Source organism: Coregonus lavaretus (assembly GCF_964263955.1).
Source record: "Coregonus lavaretus genome assembly, contig: HAP1_SCAFFOLD_905, whole genome shotgun sequence".
Taxonomy (NCBI): Eukaryota; Metazoa; Chordata; class Actinopteri; order Salmoniformes; family Salmonidae; genus Coregonus; species Coregonus lavaretus.
Window position 1 is genome coordinate 111037 of NW_028158401.1, and position 21459 is coordinate 132495.

The window sequence follows — 21459 nt, forward strand, 5'->3', positions numbered from 1 at the left end:
CGACAGTTGGATTTAGCTCATGAGGCATTTATAAGTTACATTCTTCAAGAATCAAATTGGTATATATATATCATTATTTTAAAAATCTGAAAATCGATGTACCAATCGCAGATTGCCCCTTTAATGAGTGGAGCAACTGCTGTGAAGAATTGAGGACAAGAGGCACATGCGAGCAGCAGTAAAACACAGAGCAGAAGCTCAGCTTTGGCAGCATCTACAGCAGTTTGGCAGATGAATGCTTGGGAGTGGACTTGGAGACTGATACTGTATGTTGATTAAATGTAACAGAAATGTATTCCATTTAAACAAAGAAGCTGTCATTTAAAAAAAAAGTCTGCAGTTTCAACTATATTTTAAACTGAGAAACGTTCAAATACATTCTAGTACAGACAAATACAATTCTGTCTTCTGATTAAGGTTGTGTCTATTTAACCGGCAGAAAATTAATGGCGATTGAGGAGTTACGCTAACCCAAAGTTTAAGCCTTTTCCTAACTCTAACCCTTACCGTAACCTCTGAAACTAACCTTAACATAATCCTCGTTTCTAAACCGAACCTTAACCCTACTTTAACCCTTCATTTGAACCCCTATGCATAAGCTGTTTGTTCTGCCAGTTGAATATACACTTCCTTTGATAAAACCTATTACGGTCCATTCTAAGTAAGTCAGTTCATACCTTTTCTGTCTTAAAAAAAAAAAAAGGGACTAAATATGAATTCATTCTGCTCCTATATTAACAATGAAACAATAGAGCACGTGGCAGAAATGTCAGCTTGAATCTTGGCGCCAGTCAGAGCAGAGCAGACGAAGAAGAACCAGACAATACCAACTGACAGTATTAAAACAGCTGTTCATTCAAATACTAAATAACATTGGTAGTGGGTTTGAAAAAAAGCAGTATTATAATAATACAGTATCGGAGTGATACGAGGGTAAAATACAAAGCATTATTACATTTTAAAACACAAAGCATTATTACATTTTAAAACACAAAGCATTATTACATTTTAAAACACAAAGCATTATTACATTTTAAAACACAAAGCATTATTACATTAAAAAAAAAAAAAAAGCATTATTACATTTTAAAACTATAAAAAAGAAGAGCACAGGAGGACATAGGTTGCATAAAATGGCCCTCTAATCCCTGCCCTGTATAGGGAATAGAGTGTCATTTCAGAAGCAGACATAGTTTGGCAGTTCACAGTGATCTCTCCTCAGCTCAGATGAACACCCCTCTGTAGGGGCGTGATTGGACGTTCTGTCGTTGCCAGCGGCAGCGGAGCCTAGCGAGTGGCGTGTCCCGAAGGTTCTCAAACTCGGAGAAACCCAGCTGGTTGAGAAGGTCGTACACCCCAGCCCTGGCTGCCACCTACAGGATAAACACAGGAAGAGAGAAACACAATGTGTAAACACCACAGCAGCTCAAACAGGAGAAACACATGAACAGAACAGGGTCAATATCCTGTTAGCACCCTACATAACCACAGGAGGAGATACACAGGGTCGATATCCTGTTAGCCCCCTACATAACCACAGGAGATACACAGGGTCGATATCCTGTTAGCCCCCTACATAACCACAGGAGGAGATACACAGGGTCGATATCCTGTTAGCCCCCTACATAACCACAGGAGGAGATACACAGGGTCGATATCCTGTTAGCCCCCTACATAACCACATGAGGAGATACACAGGGTTACAACAAATAAGGACCATTTTTATAGTTAAAACATTTAGCCATAGAACTTTACACAGTGGTTTTACTAGTCCTTCAATCTGACCGACACGGTGGTTTTTTAACTATGCAGGAGGAGAGATAGCGGAAACACCACATGACCAACAGAACAGGAATGATACACTTTAGAGCGTTTTTACACTACAGTAGATTCTCTGGAGGTTTCCATACCCACGGATAGACCTACTACTGAAGCGTAAACTAGCAAACTTCTCACGAATCCTAAGCCCCCTCCGGAGGTCCCGGGCGAGACTCGGAGAGAGTCACCCCCTTCCAAGCAGTCGGACGTAAACAGAATTGTCTAGTGAAGCCAAATGCTCCTACAGTAACAATTAACACATGAGCAACAGAAAAGGAACGGTGCACTTTTGATAAACACTTTATTTAGGATGAAGCAGAACCCAAAAACGACCCTGTTTCCCGGTGATAGTGGATAATAAATAATTATTCTTCCTTCTTCTGGCTCCTCCTGAACAAACACAGTTGTTTGGAATTCTACAATTAATTCAATTAACAATTAACATATTTTGTAATAATTGAAGAAAAAAAGACAGATATTTGACTCAACTCTCCTGAGTAACACTGGTCTCTCACTAACACTGGTCTCTCACTGTAACACTGGTCTAAACACTGGTCTCTCACTGCAACACTGGTCTCTCACTGAAACACTGGTCTCTCACTGTAACACTGGTCTCTCACTGAAACACTGGTCTCTCACTGAAACACTGGTCTCTCACTGAAACACTGGTCTCTCACTGTAACACTGGTCTCTCACTGTAACACTGGTCTAAACACTGGTCTCTCACTGTAACACTGGTCTCTCACTGAAACACTGGTCTCTCACTGAAACACTGGTCTCTCACTGTAACACTGGTCTCTCGCTGAAACACTGGTCTCTCACTGAAACACTGGTCTCTCACTGAAACACTGGTCTCTCACTGTAACACTGGTCTCTCACTGAAACACTGGTCTCTCACTGTAACACTGGTCTCTCACTGTAACACTGGTCTCTCACTGTAACACTGGTTTCTCACTGAAACACTGGTCTCTCACTGTAACACTGGTTTCTCACTGAAACACTGGTCTCTCACTGTAACACTGGTCTCTCACTGTAACACTGGTTTCTCACTGAAACACTGGTTTCTCACTGAAACACTGGTCTCTCACTGAAACACTGGTCTCTCACTGAAACACTGGTCTCTCACTGAAACACTGGTCTCTCACTGAAACACTGGTTTCTCACTGAAACACTGGTCTCTCACTGAAACACTGGTTTCTCACTGAAACACTGGTCTCTCACTGAAACACTGGTCTCTCACTGAAACACTGGTCTCTCACTGAAACACTGGTTTCTCACTGAAACACTGGTTTCTCACTGAAACACTGGTCTCTCACTGAAACACTGGTCTCTCACTGAAACACTGGTCTCTCACTGAAACACTGGTCTCTCACTGAAACACTGGTCTCTCACTGAAACACTGGTCTCTCACTGAAACACTGGTTTCTCACTGAAACACTGGTTTCTCACTGAAACACTGGTCTCTCACTGAAACACTGGTTTCTCACTGAAACACTGGTCTCTCACTGAAACACTGGTCTCTCACTGAAACACTGGTCTCTCACTGAAACACTGGTCTCTCACTGAAACACTGGTCTCTCACTGAAACACTGGTCTCTCACTGAAACACTGGTTTCTCACTGAAACACTGGTCTCTCACTGAAACACTGGTCTCTCACTGAAACACTGGTTTCTCACTGAAACACTGGTTTCTCACTGAAACACTGGTTTCTCACTGAAATACTGGTTTCTCACTGCAACACTGGTCTCTCACTGCAACACTGGTCTCTCACTGTAACACTGGTTTCTCACTGCAACACTGGTCTCTCACTGTAACACTGGTCTCTCACTGAAACACTGGTCTCTCACTGAAACACTGGTTTCTCACTGAAACACTGGTCTGTGACTAGTCACTGGTCTGTGTGTGTGTCTGTGTCTGTGTCTGTGTGTGTGTCTGTGTGTCTGTGTGTGTGTGTGTTTGTGTGTGTGTGTGTGTGTGTCTGTGTGTGTGTGTGTGTCTGTGTGTGTGTGAGTGTGTGTCTGTGTGTGTGTGTGTGTGTCTGTTACGAACCCCGTGGCTTTAAACGTCTAGGGTGGATGGACATGAGACCCGTAACATAATTCATGCAAATTAGGATGATGACATGGAACAGTGAGAACGAAAAACTACACGACAACCATAAACTACCGTCAAACATAAAATGTTTATTTGTGAACACACGGTAAAGGTTTGGGAAAAAGGGCTGAGCAGGACCCAAGAAATGAAACAATAGTGTAAAAAAAACAACCTAAACTGATCTTGCCTGCCTCAAGAACCGCTAAGCTACTGCTAATCATACAAAAGTACAGGGGGTGGTCCGCTCAGGTCCAACTAGTGTTTATAGACAGTTCTTTCTACGGGTAATGTATGCCCAAGGGCAGCTTGCTTAACTTCCCCTTTTCCCAGAAACACACAAAGTTACCAAACAGAGTAACCAGCAAATTAGTGAGTACTCTAAACACAGGACATCACAGTATCCATACTCACATACAGAAATTAGTCTCTAACAAAATTACCAACCAGAGTAACCAGCAACTTAGTGAGTAAACAAAAAAACAGGACACCACAGTATCCATACTCACATACAGAAATTGTCTCTCTCTCTAACAACAAACACAACTGACCGGCTTTTATACAATGGGATGTGTGATTGAAAAACCAGCAACAGGTGGTGCAATGCAGAGGAATGTTCACTGATTGGTCCACCTTAGCAATCAGCAGACACCTCAACGACCACCAATCAGGAACATACAGGACACCTGTTATTAGGGCAGAAGGAGAGGAAACACAAAAAGACACAGGATACCTGTATCCGTAACACTCCCACCCTTAAAAGAGCAAACCACAATGGTTTGCGACACACATACCATCACAACACCCAAAATTCAAAAATCATCCTGCCGGGCTAACCAAAAAAAACCTAGATCATTAAACACGAGACAAAGCATCTGCCAACACATTATCCAACCCCTTTTTGTGGCGGATCTCCAAATTATAATTTTGCACGACAAGTGCCCAACGCATAAGCGTTGGTTCTGGTTGTACATCCGGTGGAGAAAAACTAAGGGGTTATGGTCAGTATACACTATCACTGGTAATGCACTGGAACCAACATAAACTTCAAAGTACTGCAGAGCTAACAACAAAGCTAGAGCTTCTTGTTCAATGGTGGAATAGTTCGTCTGACATTTGTTAAATTTCCGTGAAAGATAACAGACAGGATGGTCCACTCCACTCTGGTCCGGCTGCAGTAGAACAGCACCAGCACCTCTGGCACTTGCATCTACCTCCAGTTTAAACGGCCGTTCAAAATCTGGCGCAGCAAGAACAGGAGTACTACATAAGAGTGCTTTAGCAGTGTTGAAAGCAGTGTGACAATCTTCAGACCCAAACAAATATTCTCGCCGGACTGAGCAAATCCGTTAATGGAGCAACTACCGCAGAGACATTTTTACAAAAACTACGGTAGTAGCCAACCATCCCTAAAAAGCGGCGTAGCTCTCTTCTGGTGGTAGGTGCGGGAAATGCGTTTATAGCTGAGACCTTGGCATCTACAGGGCGCACCCTGACCATGGCCGACCTGTTTACAGAGATAAGTAACAGTGGCCTTCCCAAACTCGCACTTTGCTAAGTTCAGGGTTAGAGAAGCGGTTGCTAGACGTTCACACACTACCCTTAGAGTGTTAACATGATCAGACCACTCAGTTGAATAAATTACCAGATCATCAAGGTAAGCACTACAATTAGGAACTCCAGCCAATACTGTGTTAACCAGGCGTTGGAAAGGGGCTGGTGCGTTCCGCATCCCAAATGCCATGACAGCATATTGTAGGAAGTGGTCTGGGGTCACAAAGGCAGAGATGTCGGAGGCACGTGAGGTTAATGGCACCTGCCAGTAACCTTTTAGAAGATCTAGTTTGGTTACATAAGTAGCAGCACCAACAGTATCAATACAGTCATCTAGTCTGGGTAACGGGAACGAGTCGGGCACTGTGACAGCATTGACCTTCCGATAGTCAGTACATAATCTGGACGTTCCATCAGGTTTAGGAACCAGAATGCACGGAGAACTCCAAGGACTTGAACTTGGCATAGCCAGGTTATTCTCCAGCAAATAACCGACCTCATCCCTCATTATCTTTCTTTTAGAGACGTTGACACGATAAGCAATATTTACGGAGCATAGACTTCAGTGTCTGATGCCAACGTTCAAGCGCACCCTGAGACTCTGGGTGATATGCGCTTGACACACGGTGTGTAACTGACAAGGATTTTAACACTTGTTTGAAAAGGTTAGAAAGGAAATTCGTACCCTGATCAGTTTGTATCACCTTAGGTAACCCAAAAGTTGAGAAGAATTTGATCAACGCTTTACTCACCACCGGAGCAGTAATCCTTCGTAGAGGAATGGCCTCTGGGTACCTGGTGGCCACACACATAATCGTCAACATAAACTGGTTACCAGATTTTGTCTTTGGTAATGGTCCAACACAATCAACCATCACATGTTCGAATGGTTCACCTATGGCCGGTATGGGACAAAGAGGCGCGGGGGAAATAACCTGGTTCGGTTTCCCAACTACTTGACAGGTGTGGCAAGTCCGACAGAACTGAGCCACATCTTGTTTTAAACCAGGCTTAAAGAAATGTCGCAAAACTCGATCATAAGTCTTGGTGACTCCCAGATGTCCGGACCACTGGTGATCATGAGCGAGGGATAAAACATTTTGTCGAAAGGCTGTAGGAATCACTATTTGGTAAACAGCATTCCAATCTCCGCCAGCGTCAACATGGGATGTCCATTTACGCATGAGGAGATTACCATCAATAAAGTATGCCATGTTTTTCTTATTTAGCTCCTCCTCTGAGACAACACTAGAAAAACATTTAGCCAGGCTAATGTCAACCTTTTTGTTAGCGATCAGCTGCACACGAGTAACTGGTAACTGTATTGCCTCAGCAACAAGTTCCACATCCTTCTTCCTTTCTCTGGACTGTTGGTCAGACTGCACCAGCTTACCAGAGGTAGCACCCGAACTATCCTCTGGGTCACCCTCTCTGAATATAATCGTGTTCGACAAATCTATCACTTCACCCACTTGTCGTGCTTGAGCACGTGTGACAGCACAAGCAGGGAACACATCTGGATAACCCTGTGCCAGCTCCTCGGAGAGAGACTGGTCACTTTTATCCAATACCTCCAATACGGGTATCACCTTTCCTCCGGCAATATCGTTGCCCTTTATAAATGTCACACCTTTTACTGGCAACATAGGACGTACTCCAACTCTGAACAATCCACTGACTAACTCAGAGTGTACGTTCACAAAGTGCAATGGCACTGGGACAAATCCCATTTCAATTCCTTGTACTACACACTGGAACCACAATATGTATTATTGGACAAGGGCAACACATCAGATAGTATGAACGACTGCGCCGCACCAGTATCTCTGAGGATTCTAACTGGACGCTGAGACGCTTCGTCATCTGATATAGAAACAAACCCCTCAAAAATGAACGGTTCATAACTGTGATCTGGGACAGGGACTTTCAAACCACATTCACTATGAGGCCTCTGTCTTGATTCCGGCCTTACAACCGTACGAATCAGCCCAACACCCGTTGGCGGCCTGGCATGCTGAGGCATCCCCCGGTTTGCGTTTTAGCAGAAAGCAATCATTAACCATATGTCCCACCTTATGACAATAGAAACAGTGACGCACATCTTTTGGGCGTGCTGGATGTACTGCTGGTCGACTAGGACTAAAAGTTAGCAACTCCGCAGCCCTGCCCTCCGTACGAGCCGAAAACACGCTCTTATGCGTCAACACAAACTCGTCTGCCAATACAGACGCTTCCGACAGTGAGGATACCTTCTGTTCGTTCAGATAAACTACAATGCGTTCGGGTAAGCAATTTTTAAACTCTTCTAACAAGATTAACTCCCGTAGAGAGTTACAATCAGTTACCTTACTAGCACTGTGCCATTTGTCAAACAGATTTCCTTTGTCTCTAGCAAACTCCACATAAGTCTGAGTAGAAGCCTTTTTATGAGACCTAAATCTCTGTCGATATGCCTCAGGAACAAGCTCATAGGCACGAAGAACAGTAGCTTTGACCACGTCATAATTCAAGCTGTCTTCAAGAGGTAGTGCTGACAGAACCTCTTGGGCTTTACCTGTTAATTTACACTGAAGTAATAGGCACCATACCTCTTCGGGCCATTTCAATGCTACCGCTATACGTTCAAAAACACTGAAATAGGAATCAACCTCTGACTCCCTAAACACAGGTACTAAGGTGATCTGTCTACTAATATCAAAAGTAGCAGCCGACACAGCTGGTGAGGATGGCTCACTAGCAGGCATAGTATGAGCAGAGACTAACCTCGCTGTTTCTGCCTCTAGTTCCATTTTACGCATCTCCAGTTCCATCTTACGCGTCTCCAGTTCCTGATCAAGCCTACGCGTTTCCAGCTCTGCCTCTAGCTTACGCGTCTCCTGTTCCTGATCAAGCCTACGCGTTTCCAGCTTGTCTAGCCTGATTTGTGCCCGCTCTTCCGCCTCCATTTGGAGCCGTGTCGAGCGGACATCCATCCTGGCATCACTGTCAGTCAGTGGGGAGAGTGGGTCATAACGGGGCCATGTGGCTGGAGCCTTAGCCTCGTCCTGAGACACAGACGGGCTTACAGGAGCAGCAGGGTCAGGCGGCGGTAATTCAAGCACTCGCTCGTTCAACAATATCGCTAGCACTACTTCCCTAACTTCTGCTTTCACTAAACCCCTCGGTATGGGTACAGAAAAGTGGTCAGCCAAAGCCTGTAGATCCACTCTACGGCAATTCTCAAAAACCTCCCACGTAGGGTTTTCCAAAAATGCATCCAACTCAAAAGTAGCCATCCTAAACTAGCAACACGAGCCGTCGAATACTGAACACACAAAAAAAAACAGGTAGTTACAGCTGCCAAGCTCAACACTGAACCAGACACTAACTAATTTGCATGAGTATCAATGAGATAAATCCCGGACGAGCCCCCACATTATGTTACGAACCCCGTGGCTTTAAACGTCTAGGGTGGATGGACATGAGACCCGTAACATAATTCATGCAAATTAGGATGATGACATGGAACAGTGAAAACGAAAAACTACACGACAACCATAAACTACCGTCAAACATAAAATGTTTATTTGTGAACACACGGTAAAGGTTTGGGAAAAAGGGCTGAGCAGGACCCAAGAAATGAAACAATAGTGTAAAAAAAAAAAACTAAACTGATCTTGCCTGCCTCAAGAACCGCTAAGCTACTGCTAATCATACAAAAGTACAGGGGGTGGTCCGCTCAGGTCCAACTAGTGTTTATAGACAGTTCTTTCTACGGGTAATGTATGCCCAAGGGCAGCTTGCTTAACTTCCCCTTTTCCCAGAAACACACAAAGTTACCAAACAGAGTAACCAGCAAATTAGTGAGTTCTCTAAACACAGGACATCACAGTATCCATACTCACATACAGAAATTAGTCTCTAACAAAATTACCAAACAGAGTAACCAGCAACTTAGTGAGTAAACAAAAAAACAGGACACCACAGTATCCATACTCACATACAGAAATTGTCTCTCTCTCTAACAACAAACACAACTGACCGGCTTTTATACAATGGGATGTGTGATTGAAAAACCAGCAACAGGTGGTGCAATGCAGAGGAATGTTCACTGATTGGTCCACCTTAGCAATCAGCAGACACCTCAACGACCACCAATCAGGAACATACAGGACACCTGTTATTAGGGCAGAAGGAGAGGAAACACAAAAAGACACAGGATACCTGTATCCGTAACAGTGTCTGTCTGTGTGTGTGTGTGTGTGTGTGTGTGTGTGTGTGTGTGTGTGTGTCTGTGTGTGTGTGTGTGTGTGTGTCTGTGTGTGTGTGTTTGTGTGTGTGTGTGTGTTTGTGTGTGTGTGTGTGTCTGTGTGTGTGTGTGTCTGTGTGTGTTTGTCTGTGTGTGTGTGTTTGTGTGTGTGTGTGTGCGTGTGTGTGTCTGTGTGTGTGTGTGTGTGTGTGTGTGTGTGTGTGTGTGTGTGTGTGTGTATAACTGGCCACTGACGGGAAGCAGTAACACCATTAAAAGGGTCACAGCTTGTTGAGTTTACTCTGCCTGCTATTTACAATTGTGTCATTAGACAGGAACTAGGTCTGTGAAGTTCACTTCAACATCCTCTGGTAACAGTCAAGGAAAATATAAACTTCTCACAGATACAGACAGCTGCCTGCTGTTGCCTAACAATGAATGCAGACGCCAAACACCCCTATCTCCTTTTAGTATGCCCACTTAACTAGCCTGTAGGCGTAACTAGCCTGTAGACGTAACTAGCCTGTAGGCTTAACTAGCCTGTAGATGTAACTAGCATGTAGACTTAACTAGCCTGTTGACTTAACTAGCCTGTAGGCTTAACTAGCCTGTAGACTTAACTAGCCTGTAGGCTTAACTAGCCTGTAGACGTTACTAGCCTGTAGACTTAACCTCCTGTAGACGTAACTAGCCTGTAGACTTAACCTAGCCTGTAGGCTTAACTAGCCTGTAGATGTAACTAGCCTGTAGATGTAACTAGCCTGTAGGCTTAACTAGCCTGTACACGTAACTAGCCTGTAGGCTTAACTAGCCTGTAGATGTAACTAGCCTGTAGGCTTAACTAGCCTGTAGGCTTAACTAGCCTGTAGACTTAACTAGCCTGTAGACTTAACTAGCCTGTAGACTTAACTAGCCTGTAGACTTAACTAGCCTGTAGACTTAACTAGCCTGTAGGCTTAACTAGCCTGTAGACGTAACTAGCATGTAGACTTAACTAGCCTGTAGGCTTAACCTCCTGTAGACGTAACTAGCCTGTAGACTTAACTAGCCTTTAAACTTAACTAGCCTGTAGGCTTAACTAGCCTGTACACTTAACTAGCCTGTAGGCTTAACTAGCCTGTAGATGTAACTAGCCTGTAGGCTTAACTAGCCTGTAGGCTTAACTAGCCTGTAGACTTAACTAGCCTGTAGACGTAACTAGCCTGTAGGCTTAACTAGCCTGTAGACTTAACTAGCCTGTAGACTTAACTAGCCTGTAGGCTTAAATAGCCTGTAGACGTAACTAGCCTTTAAACTTAACTAGCCTGTAGACGTAACTAGCCTGTATACGTAACTAGCCTGTAGGCTTAACTAGCCTGTAGGCTTAACTAGCCTGTAGACTTAACTAGCCTGTAGACTTAACTAGCCTGTAGACGTAACTAGCCTGTACACGTAACTAGACTGTAGACGTAACTAGCCTGTAGGCTTAACAAGCCTGTAGATGTAACTAGCCTGTAGGCTTAACTAGCCTGTAGGCTTAACCTCCTGTAGACGTAACTAGCCTGTAGACTTAACTAGCCTGTAGGCTTAACCTCCTGTAGACTTAACTAGCCTGTAGGCTTAACTAGCCTGTAGATGTAACTAGCCTGTAGGCTTAACTAGCCTGTAGATGTAACTAGCCTGTAGGCTTAACTAGCCTGTAGGCTTAACCTCCTGTAGACGTAACTAGCCTGTAGACTTAACTAGCCTGTAGGCTTAACCTCCTGTAGACTTAACTAGCCTGTAGATGTAACTAGCCTGTAGGCTTAACTAGCCTGTAGACGTAACTAGCCTGTAGACTTAACTAGCCCGTAGGCTTAACTAGCCTGTAGACTTAACTAGCCCGTAGGCTTAACTAGCCTGTAGACTTAACTAGCCTGTAGACTTAACTAGCCCGTAGGCTTAACTAGCCTGTAGACTTAACTAGCCCGTAGGCTTAACTAGCCTGTAGACTTAACTAGCCTGTAGACTTAACTAGCCCGTAGGCTTAACTAGCCTGTATACTTAACTAGCCTGTAGACTTAACTAGCCTGTATACTTAACTAGCCTGTAGGCTTAACCTCCTGTAGACTTAACTAGCCTGTAGGCTTAACCTCCTGTAGACTTAACTAACCTGTAGACTTAACTAGCCTGTAGACGTAACTAGCCTGTAGATGTAACTAGCCTGTAGACTTAACTAGCCTGTAGACTTAACTAGCCTGTAGACGTAACTAGCCTGTAGGCTTAACTAGCCTGTAGATGTAACTAGCCTGTAGGCTTAACTAGCCTGTAGACTTAACTAGCCTGTAGACTTAACTAGCCTGTATACTTAACTAGCCTGTAGGCTTAACCTCCTGTAGACTTAACTAGCCTGTAGGCTTAACTAGCCTGTAGATGTAACTAGCCTGTAGACTTAACTAGCCTGTAGACGTAACTAGCCTGTAGACTTAACTAGCCTGTAGACTTAACTAGCCTGTAGGCTTAACTAGCCTGTAGACTTAACTAGCCTGTAGGCTTAACTAGCCTGTAGGCTTAACTAGCCTGTAGACTTAACTAGCCTGTAGACTTAACTAGCCTGTAGACGTAACTAGCCTGTAGACTTAACTAGCCTGTAGACTTAACTAGCCTGTAGGCTTAACCTCCTGTAGACTTAACTAGCCTGTAGACTTAACTAGCCTGTAGACTTAACTAGCCTGTAGACGTAACTAGCCTGTAGGCTTAACCTCCTGTAGACGTAACTAGCCTGTAGATTTAACTAGCCTGTAGACTTAACTAGCCTGTAGACTTAACTAGCCTGTAGATGTAACTAGCCTGTAGACGTAACTAGCATGTAGGCTTAACTAGCCTGTAGGCTTAACCTCCTGTAGACGTAACTAGCCTGTAGGCTTAACTAGCCTGTAGACGTAACTAACCTGTAGGCTTAACTAGCCTGTAGACGTAACTAGCCTGTAGACTTAACTAGCCTGTAGACGTAACTAACCTGTAGGCTTAACTAGCCTGTAGACTTAACTAGCCTGTAGACTTAACTAGCCTGTAGGCTTAACTAGCCTGTAGACTTAACTAGCCTGTAGACTTAACTAGCCTGTAGACCTAACTAGCCTGTAGGCTTAACCTCCTGTAGACCTAACTAGCCTGTAGGCTTAACTAGCCTGTAGACTTAACTAGCCTGTAGACGTAACTAGCCTGTAGACGTAACTAGCCTGTAGACTTAACTAGCCTGTAGATGTAACTAGCATGTAGGCTTAACTAGCCTGTTGACGTAACTAGCATGTAGGCTTAACTAGCCTGTAGACTTAACTAGCCTGTAGACTTAACTAGCCTGTAGATGTAACTAGCCTGTAGGCTTAACTAGCCTGTAGATGTAACTAGCCTGTAGGCTTAACTAGCCTGTAGACTTAACTAGCCTGTAGACTTAACTAGCCTGTAGGCTTAACTAGCCTGTAGGCTTAACTAGCCTGTAGGCGTAACTAGCCTGTAGACTTAACTAGCCTTTAGACGTAACTAGCCTGTAGAGTTAACTAGCCTGTAGGCTTAACTAGCCTGTAGGCTTAACTAGCCTGTAGACTTAACTAGCCTGTAGACTTAACTAGCCTGTAGGCTTAACCTCCTGTAGACGTAACTAGCCTGTAGGCTTAACTAGCCTGTAGACTTAACTAGCCTGTAGGCTTAACTAGCCTGTAGACTTAACTAGCCTGTAGACTTAACTAGCCTGTAGGCTTAACCTCCTGTAGACTTAACTAGCCTGTAGACTCAACTAGCCTGTAGACGTAACTAGCCTGTAGACTTCACTAGCCTGTAGGCTTAACTAGCCTGTAGGCTTAACTAGCCTGTAGATGTAACTAGCCTGTAGGCTTAACTAGCCTGTAGACTTAACTAGCCTGTAGACTTAACTAGCCTGTAGACTTAACTAGCCTGTAGACTTAACTAGCCTGTAGGCTTAACCTCCTGTAGACGTAACTAGCCTGTAGACTTAACTAGCCTGTAGACTTAACTAGCCTGTAGGCTTAACTAGCCTGTAGACTTAACTAGCCTGTAGACTTAACTAGCCTGTAGGCCTAACTAGCCTGTAGGCCAGGGGTGTCAAACTCATTTTAGCTCAGGGGCCACATGGAGGAAAATCTATTCCCAAGTGGGCCGGACCGGAAAAATCATGGTATATATAACTTAAAAACAACAACTTCAGGTTGTTTTCTTTGTTTTAATACGATCAACATACAACATAAAGCTGGAGCCTGAGGACAGTGTGTCCAAAATAGTACAAGCACAACATCACTATTAATCATAAAACACGTCAAGTTTATTTGAAAATTCTAAAGAAGAAGAACACAAACACACAATGCCTCAGTGATTAACAGAACTGTTTCACAGATCACAGAACTATATCAGGGGGTCATTTCTCAGGCAGAAATGTAGATAAAAAGAATTAAATCCTGTTCCCCAAACAAGTGCAAGAACCACAGAGTCAAGAATAGGTTAAATATACAAATAAAATAAAATCAATTAAAAACAATAGCACATCAATATAAAAACATATAAACATAAAGCTGGAGCCTGAGGACAGTGTGTCCAAAAGCACAACATCACTATTAATCATAAAACACCTCAAGTTATTTGAAAGTTCTGAGGACAAAGAACACACAAACACACAATGCCTCAGTGATTCACAGAAGTATATCACAGATCACAGAACTATATCAGGGTGTCTCATGTAGCACGTTAAGTGGGGTTGCATAGTTTATTTGACTCCTGATACCTGGCATCTTTTAGCTTTCACCAGCGCATCAATATCAGGCGTCACATCCTGAGTGGCAGCCAACTTCAGGATGTGATTCAAGTGCTTGTGCGTGAGCCTTGAGCGCAGCTTTGTTTTATTTATGCTCATTACAGAGAAAACTTGCTCACAAAGATATGTGGTTCCAAACATGCACAACAGTTTTGCAGCGAGGGCTGTCAAGTTGGGGTAACCTGGCAAGAGATTCTGATTAAATGTGTCCAAGCCAGCTGCAGCAAATTTGCCCTTCAAATCCGAGTCACACTGCAAGTCTATTATTTCAAGTTGGATGCTGACGGGCAGATCAGAGGGATTCACGGTGATTGGCGAGCAAAAAACGTTGAAGTCTTTCTCCAGTTCACCAAAAATCTGAAAGCGTTGCTCAAACTCCCGTAACAGTCCCGTTATTTTATCTTTGAACCGCTTCATGTCTGCCACATGTTGGGTCGCGCACACATTTTCAGACAGGGGAAGTGAGCTGCATCACCACCGGCAAGTTGCGTCTCCCACAATGACAGCTTCAACTTGAAAGAACGTATGCTGTCATAATACTGCGTGACAACTTTGTTGAGCCCTTGCAGCTGTTTGTTCAAGTTATTCAGGTGCTCTGTAACATCCACCATAAATGCAAGGTCCTGCATCCATTCTGCGGAATGGAATTCTAACACTGGTTTGCCCTTTTCTTCCATGAACTGTTCAATTTCTTCTCGAAAATCAAAGAAACGCCTCAGCACCTCGGCTTAACCATCTTACCTCAGTGTGGTATGGCAGGCCATAGATGTGGTCTTTCTCTCTGAGAAGGCTGTCAAACTGACGGTGATTCAGGCTTCTGGATCGGATGAAATTAAAAGTTTGGATGACCACCTTCATGACGTTATCCATCTTTAATGACTTGCAACACAAAGCCTCCTGGTGCAAAATACAGTGAAAAGTCAAAAAATCACGTCCTCCATTTGCAGATTGCACTTTCTCTCTGAACTTTGTCACAACGCATGTTTTTTTCCCGATCATTGAGGGCGCACCATCTGTAGCCAGGCTGACAGCGCGGGACCAGTCCACTCCGACCCTGTCCAGCGCGCCGACGAGTGCGGTAAAAATATCAGCTGCTGTCGTTGTATCTGTCATCGACACCAACTCCACGAACTCCTCGGTGACGGTCAATGTGTCATCAACTCCGCGGATGAAAATGGCCAGTTGTGCAACATCTGTAATGTCCGTGCTTTCATCAATTGCAACCGAAAACGCAATAAATGACTTTACTTTTTGCTTCAACTGGCTGTCCAAATCCACTGAAAGATCGGAAATCCTGTCTGCAACTGTGTTTCTTGTCAGGCTGATATTTACAAAAGCCTGACGCTTTTCAGGGCACACAATCTCTGCTGCCTTCATCATGCATGTTTTTACAAATTCACCCTCACTAAATGGTTTTGAAGCCACTGCGATTTCACTAGCAATGAGGTAGCTAGCTTTCACTGCAGCGTCACTGATGTCTCGGCTGTGAGTAAACACAGACTTGACCTACTTGCTCTGCCCCGGTATAAACAGTTTGCTTGCTTAACACAATTGCTATTGCGCCATCCAGTGGACGCAATTGGAACAGCAGTTTATTTTATTGAAAAATTGCAGCGCATTTTTATACTTTACAAAATCATCTCGCGGGCCGGATTAAACCCGTTTGCGGGCCGGACGTTTGACACCCCTGCTGTAGGCTGATCCGATGATTTCTAAACATATACAATGCCTATGGACTAATCCAGAAAATTACTCAGTCCACAGGGGTGTCTGGCAATTATTCTGTGACATTGAAAGAGCCGCTGCTCTGACTTGATCAAAGTAGTTAAGTCTTGACTTGGCTGAACAATCAGGTGGGCTGTGTCTGAAAATGGCCCCATATTTCCAATATTCCCTCTGCGGACTCTGGTCAAAAGTAGTGCACTATATAGGGACTAGGGTGCCATTTCAGACTCAGTTCTGTTTAGATTAGGTGGCTCCTTGAAGTTGGTCACTTACTCACTATGTTGTTGATCTACATTCTTTTTCCACCACAAATATACTTTGGGTAAATGACATTTTATCTTCTCAGATGGCCAAAGCGTAACCGCTGAATCAGATTAAGGAGAAATTGTTTTTCGCATTTGCATACATTTAGCCTGCGGGGAATCAAAAGTTATGTTACTAGAAGACATGGAGTGCTAATGGTGTATTTAGATTCCAATATTTGCTTTAAAGATGCACCGAGAATGACAAGCGGTATGCAATAAGGTTCTGGAGGCCCTATGAGTCTAAAGTCTAATGTGGTCCTTTGTAGCTCAATTGGTAGAGCATGGCGCTTGTAACGCCAGGGTAGTGGGTTCGATCCCCGGGACCACCCATACGTAAAAATGTATGCGCACATGACTGTAAGTCGCTTTGGATAAAAGCTTCTGCTAAATGGCATATTATTATTATTATTATTATTATTATTATTATTATTATAAAGAGAAACTGCTTATGACATTGTCATTATTTTGCACTATAGCCTATTTATTGCCTTACCTCCATAACTTACTACATTTGCACACATGTGTATATATATTTTCTGTTGTATTTTTGACATTATGTTTTGTTTATCCCCATATGTAACTCTGTGTTGTTGTTTTTAATCGCACTGCTTTGCTTTATCTTGGCCAGGTCGCAGTTGTAAATGAAAAACTTGTTCTCAACTGTCTTCTTACCTGGTTAAATAAAGGTGAAATAAAAAAAAATTGGCTTCGTCCCAAATGGTGGTACCCGTTTCCCTTTATAGTGCACTACTATTGACCAGAGCCCTTTAGTCTGGAAAACCCGACCCGGCAACAGTGACTAGGGTCTGGTTTCAATGACACTGTTTTGGCAACTTCTGGGGCGGGTCCTCTTCAGACAGGCAACTCTCCTAACAAATCACAAGCCATAATGTCGCGATTCGAAACCAAAGTTTTCAGGCAAAGCCTTTGCAGTGGTTTTAGTGAAGGTAATTGATGCGAACTCGCCAGTAGCCCATTGCGAAATGCACCCAGTGACCTCCATCTTGCTAGCTACTATTATGTATTTTATTTAAGTGGATAAAGTAGCGATGGCAAGGTTCCTCTAAGCCAAAAGAGACCCAGCCATTTCCAGTCTCTGCTGGAGAGTTGTTGGTATGTGAAACATGCCTGAGGACCTATTGGGGAACAATGGTTGAGATAATCGTTGTTTGGCAATATCCCTTACTCTTCAACCATTGATTATAGCTTAGAAAGCCAGCATTGTCAGACAGCAAATAAACCAGACCTTGTGGTTTAATGCTGTGGCCTTGTCTCTGACCGTGCTACATTGAATGTTCCAATATAATACAGATCATGTTGCACTGAAAGCATTGTCAACCATCTCTACTGTGTCACTGTGGAGAAATATTTTCAGCAATCCATGAGACCTTATCCATTCTAAGCTGATTCATTCCGAACAAAACGAGATGTACAGTTCCATCGACGGTTCAGCATTACACTCACTATCCAGGAAACACAGATACATTTACATTTTAGTCATTTAGCAGACACTCTTACCCAGAGTGACTTACAGTTAGTGCATTTATCTTAAGGTAACTTGGTGAGACAACCACCTATCAAAGTCAGTACATAAAACTGCAGTAAACAAATCACCCCTAATGACCCATAGCTAACTGGAAACACTACCGAATGGGTCCAGACAAACTGACCATACAGTAGGTTTGATTCCCAACTGACCAAGAGTCTATAGGTTTGATTCCCAACTGACCAAGAGTCTATAAGTTTGATTCCCAACAGTCTATAGGTTTGATTCCCAACTGACCAACAGTCTATAGGTTTGATTCCCAACTGACCAAGAGTCTATAGGTTTAATTCCCAACTGACCAAGAGTCTATAGGTTTGATTCCCAACTGATCAAGAGTCTATAGGTTTGATTCCCAACTGACCAAGAGTCTATAAGTTTGATTCCCAACTGACCAAGAGTCTATAGGTTTAATTCCCAACTGATCAAGAGTCTATAGGTTTGATTCCCAACTGACCAAGAGTCTATAAGAGTCTATGTGGTCCTCTGTAGCTCAGCTGGTAGAGCACGGCGCTTGTAACGCCAAGGTAGTGGGTTCGATCCCCGGGACCACCCATACACAAAAAGAAATGTATGCACGCATGACTGTAAGTCGCTTTGGATAAAAGCGTCTGCTAAATGGCATATTATTATTATTATTATTATTATTATAAGTTTGATTCCCAACTGACCAGGAATCCATAGATTTAACATGAAAATCAACTAAAGCATGGGTCCAGCAGAGGTATGACTCCAGGTCCATCAGTATGACTCCATCAGTATGACTCCAGGTCCATCAGTATGACTCCAGGTCCATCAGTATGACTCCAGGTCCATTAGTATGACTCCAGGTCCAGCAGTATGACTCCAGGTCCATCAGTATGACTCCAGCAGTATGGCTCCAGGTCCATCAGTATGACTCCAGGTCCAGCAGTATGACTCCAGGTCCAGCAGTATGACTCCAGGTCCATCAGTATGACTCCAGGTCCAGCAGTATAACTCCAGGTCCATCAGTATGACTCCAGGTCCATCAGTATGACTCCAGCAGTATAACTCCAGGTCCATCAGTATGACCCCAGCAGTATGACTCCAGGTCCATCAGTATGACTCCAGGTCCATCAGTATGACTCCAGGTCCATCAGTATGACTCCAGCAGTATGACTCCAGGTCCATCAGTATGACTCCAGGTCCATCAGTATGACTCCAGGTCCATCAGTATGGCTCCAGGTCCAGCAGTATGACTCCAGGTCCATCAGTATGACTCCAGGTCCATCAGTATGACTCCACCAGTATGGCTCCAGGTCCATCAGTATGACTCCAGGTCCATCAGTATGACTCCAGGTCCAGCAGTATGACTCCAGGTCCAGCAGTATGACTCCAGGTCCATCAGTATGACTCCAGGTCCATCAGTATGACTCCAGGTCCATTAGTATGACTCCAGGTCCAGCAGTATGACTCCAGGTCCATCAGTATGACTCCAGCAGTATGGCTCCAGGTCCATCAGTATGACTCCAGGTCCAGCAGTATGACTCCAGGTCCAGCAGTATGACTCCAGGTCCATCAGTATGACTCCAGGTCCAGCAGTATAACTCCAGGTCCATCAGTATGACTCCAGGTCCATCAGTATGACTCCAGCAGTATAACTCCAGGTCCATCAGTATGACCCCAGCAGTATGACTCCAGGTCCATCAGTATGACTCCAGGTCCATCAGTATGACTCCAGCAGTATGACTCCAGGTCCATCAGTATGACTCCAGGTCCATCAGTATGACTCCACCAGTATGGCTCCAGGTCCATCAGTATGACTCCAGGTCCAGCAGTATGACTCCAGGTCCAGCAGTTTGACTCCAGGTCCATCAGTATGACTCCACCAGTATGGCTCCAGGTCCATCAGTATGACTCCAGGTCCAGCAGTATGACTCCAGGTCCAGCAGTATGACTCCAGGTCCATCAGTATGACTCCAGGTCCATCAGTATGACTCCAGGTCCATCAGTATGACTCCAGGTCCAGCAGTATGACTCCAGGTCCAGTAGTATGACTCCAGGTCCATCAGTATGACTCCAGGTCCATCAGTATGACCCCAGCAGTATGGCTCCAGGTCCATCAGTATGACTCCAGGTCCATCAGTATGACTCCACCAGTATGGCTCCAGGTCCATCAGTATGACTCCAGGTCCAGCAGTATGACTCCAGGTCCAGCAGTTTGACTCCAGGTCCATCAGTATGACTCCACCAGTATGGCTCCAGGTCCATCAGTATGACTCCAGGTCCAGCAGTATGACTCCAGGTCCAGCAGTTTGACTCCAGGTCCACCAGCAGTATAACTCCAGGTCCATCAGTATGACTCCAGGTCCATCAGTATGACTCCAGCAGTATAACTCCAGGTCCATCAGTATGACCCCAGCAGTATGACTCCAGGTCCATCAGTATGACTCCAGGTCCATCAGTATGACTCCAGCAGTATGACTCCAGGTCCATCAGTATGACTCCAGGTCCATCAGTATGACTCCACCAGTATGGCTCCAGGTCCATCAGTATGACTCCAGGTCCAGCAGTATGACTCCAGGTCCAGCAGTTTGACTCCAGGTCCATCAGTATGACTCCACCAGTATGGCTCCAGGTCCATCAGTATGACTCCAGGTCCAGCAGTATGACTCCAGGTCCAGCAGTATGACTCCAGGTCCATCAGTATGACTCCAGGTCCATCAGTATGACTCCAGGTCCATCAGTATGACTCCAGGTCCAGCAGTATGACTCCAGGTCCAGTAGTATGACTCCAGGTCCATCAGTATGACTCCAGGTCCATCAGTATGACCCCAGCAGTATGGCTCCAGGTCCATCAGTATGACTCCAGGTCCATCAGTATGACCCCAGCAGTATGGCTCCAGGTCCATCAGTATGACTCCAGGTCCATCAGTATGACCCCAGCAGTATGGCTCCAGGTCCATCAGTATGACTCCAGGTCCATCAGTATTTTATTTATTTATTTTATTTTACCTTTATTTAACCAGGTAAACCAGTTGAGAACAAGTTCTCATTTACAACTGCGACCTGGCCAAGATAAAGCATAGCAGTGCGATAAAAACAAACACAGAGTTACATATGGGGTAAAACAAAGTCAAAAATACAACAGAAATACATATAATATACAGTGTGCAAATTTAGCAAGTTATGGAGGTAGGCAATAAAATAGGCTATAGTGCAAAATAATTACAATTAGTATTAACACTGGAATGATAGATGTGCAAGAGATGATGTGCAAATAGAGATACTGGGGTACAAATGAGCAAAATAGATAACAATATAGGGATGAGGTAGTTGGGCGGGCTAATTTCAGATGGGCTGTGTACAGGTGCAGTGATCTTAAAGTTAGTGAGGGAGATAAGTGTCTCCAGCTTCAGAGATTTTTGCAATTTGTTCCAGTCATTGGCAGCA

At 44.2% G+C, this 21459-nt stretch overlaps 1 protein-coding gene across 1 annotated transcript in view; it reads right to left on the bottom strand.

Annotated features, from left to right (window-relative positions):
- Positions 1-333: 333 nt before the first annotated feature.
- LOC311124043 (paladin-like) overlaps positions 334-21459 on the bottom strand; it is a gene marked incomplete at its 5' end in the record, with an annotated part of 42589 nt that continues 21463 nt past the window's right edge. Inside the window, one exon of the mRNA XM_084198257.1 lies at positions 334-1373. Within this exon, the coding sequence (XP_084054383.1) occupies positions 1224-1373 (150 nt within the window). The remainder of the gene's footprint in view (positions 1374-21459) is intronic.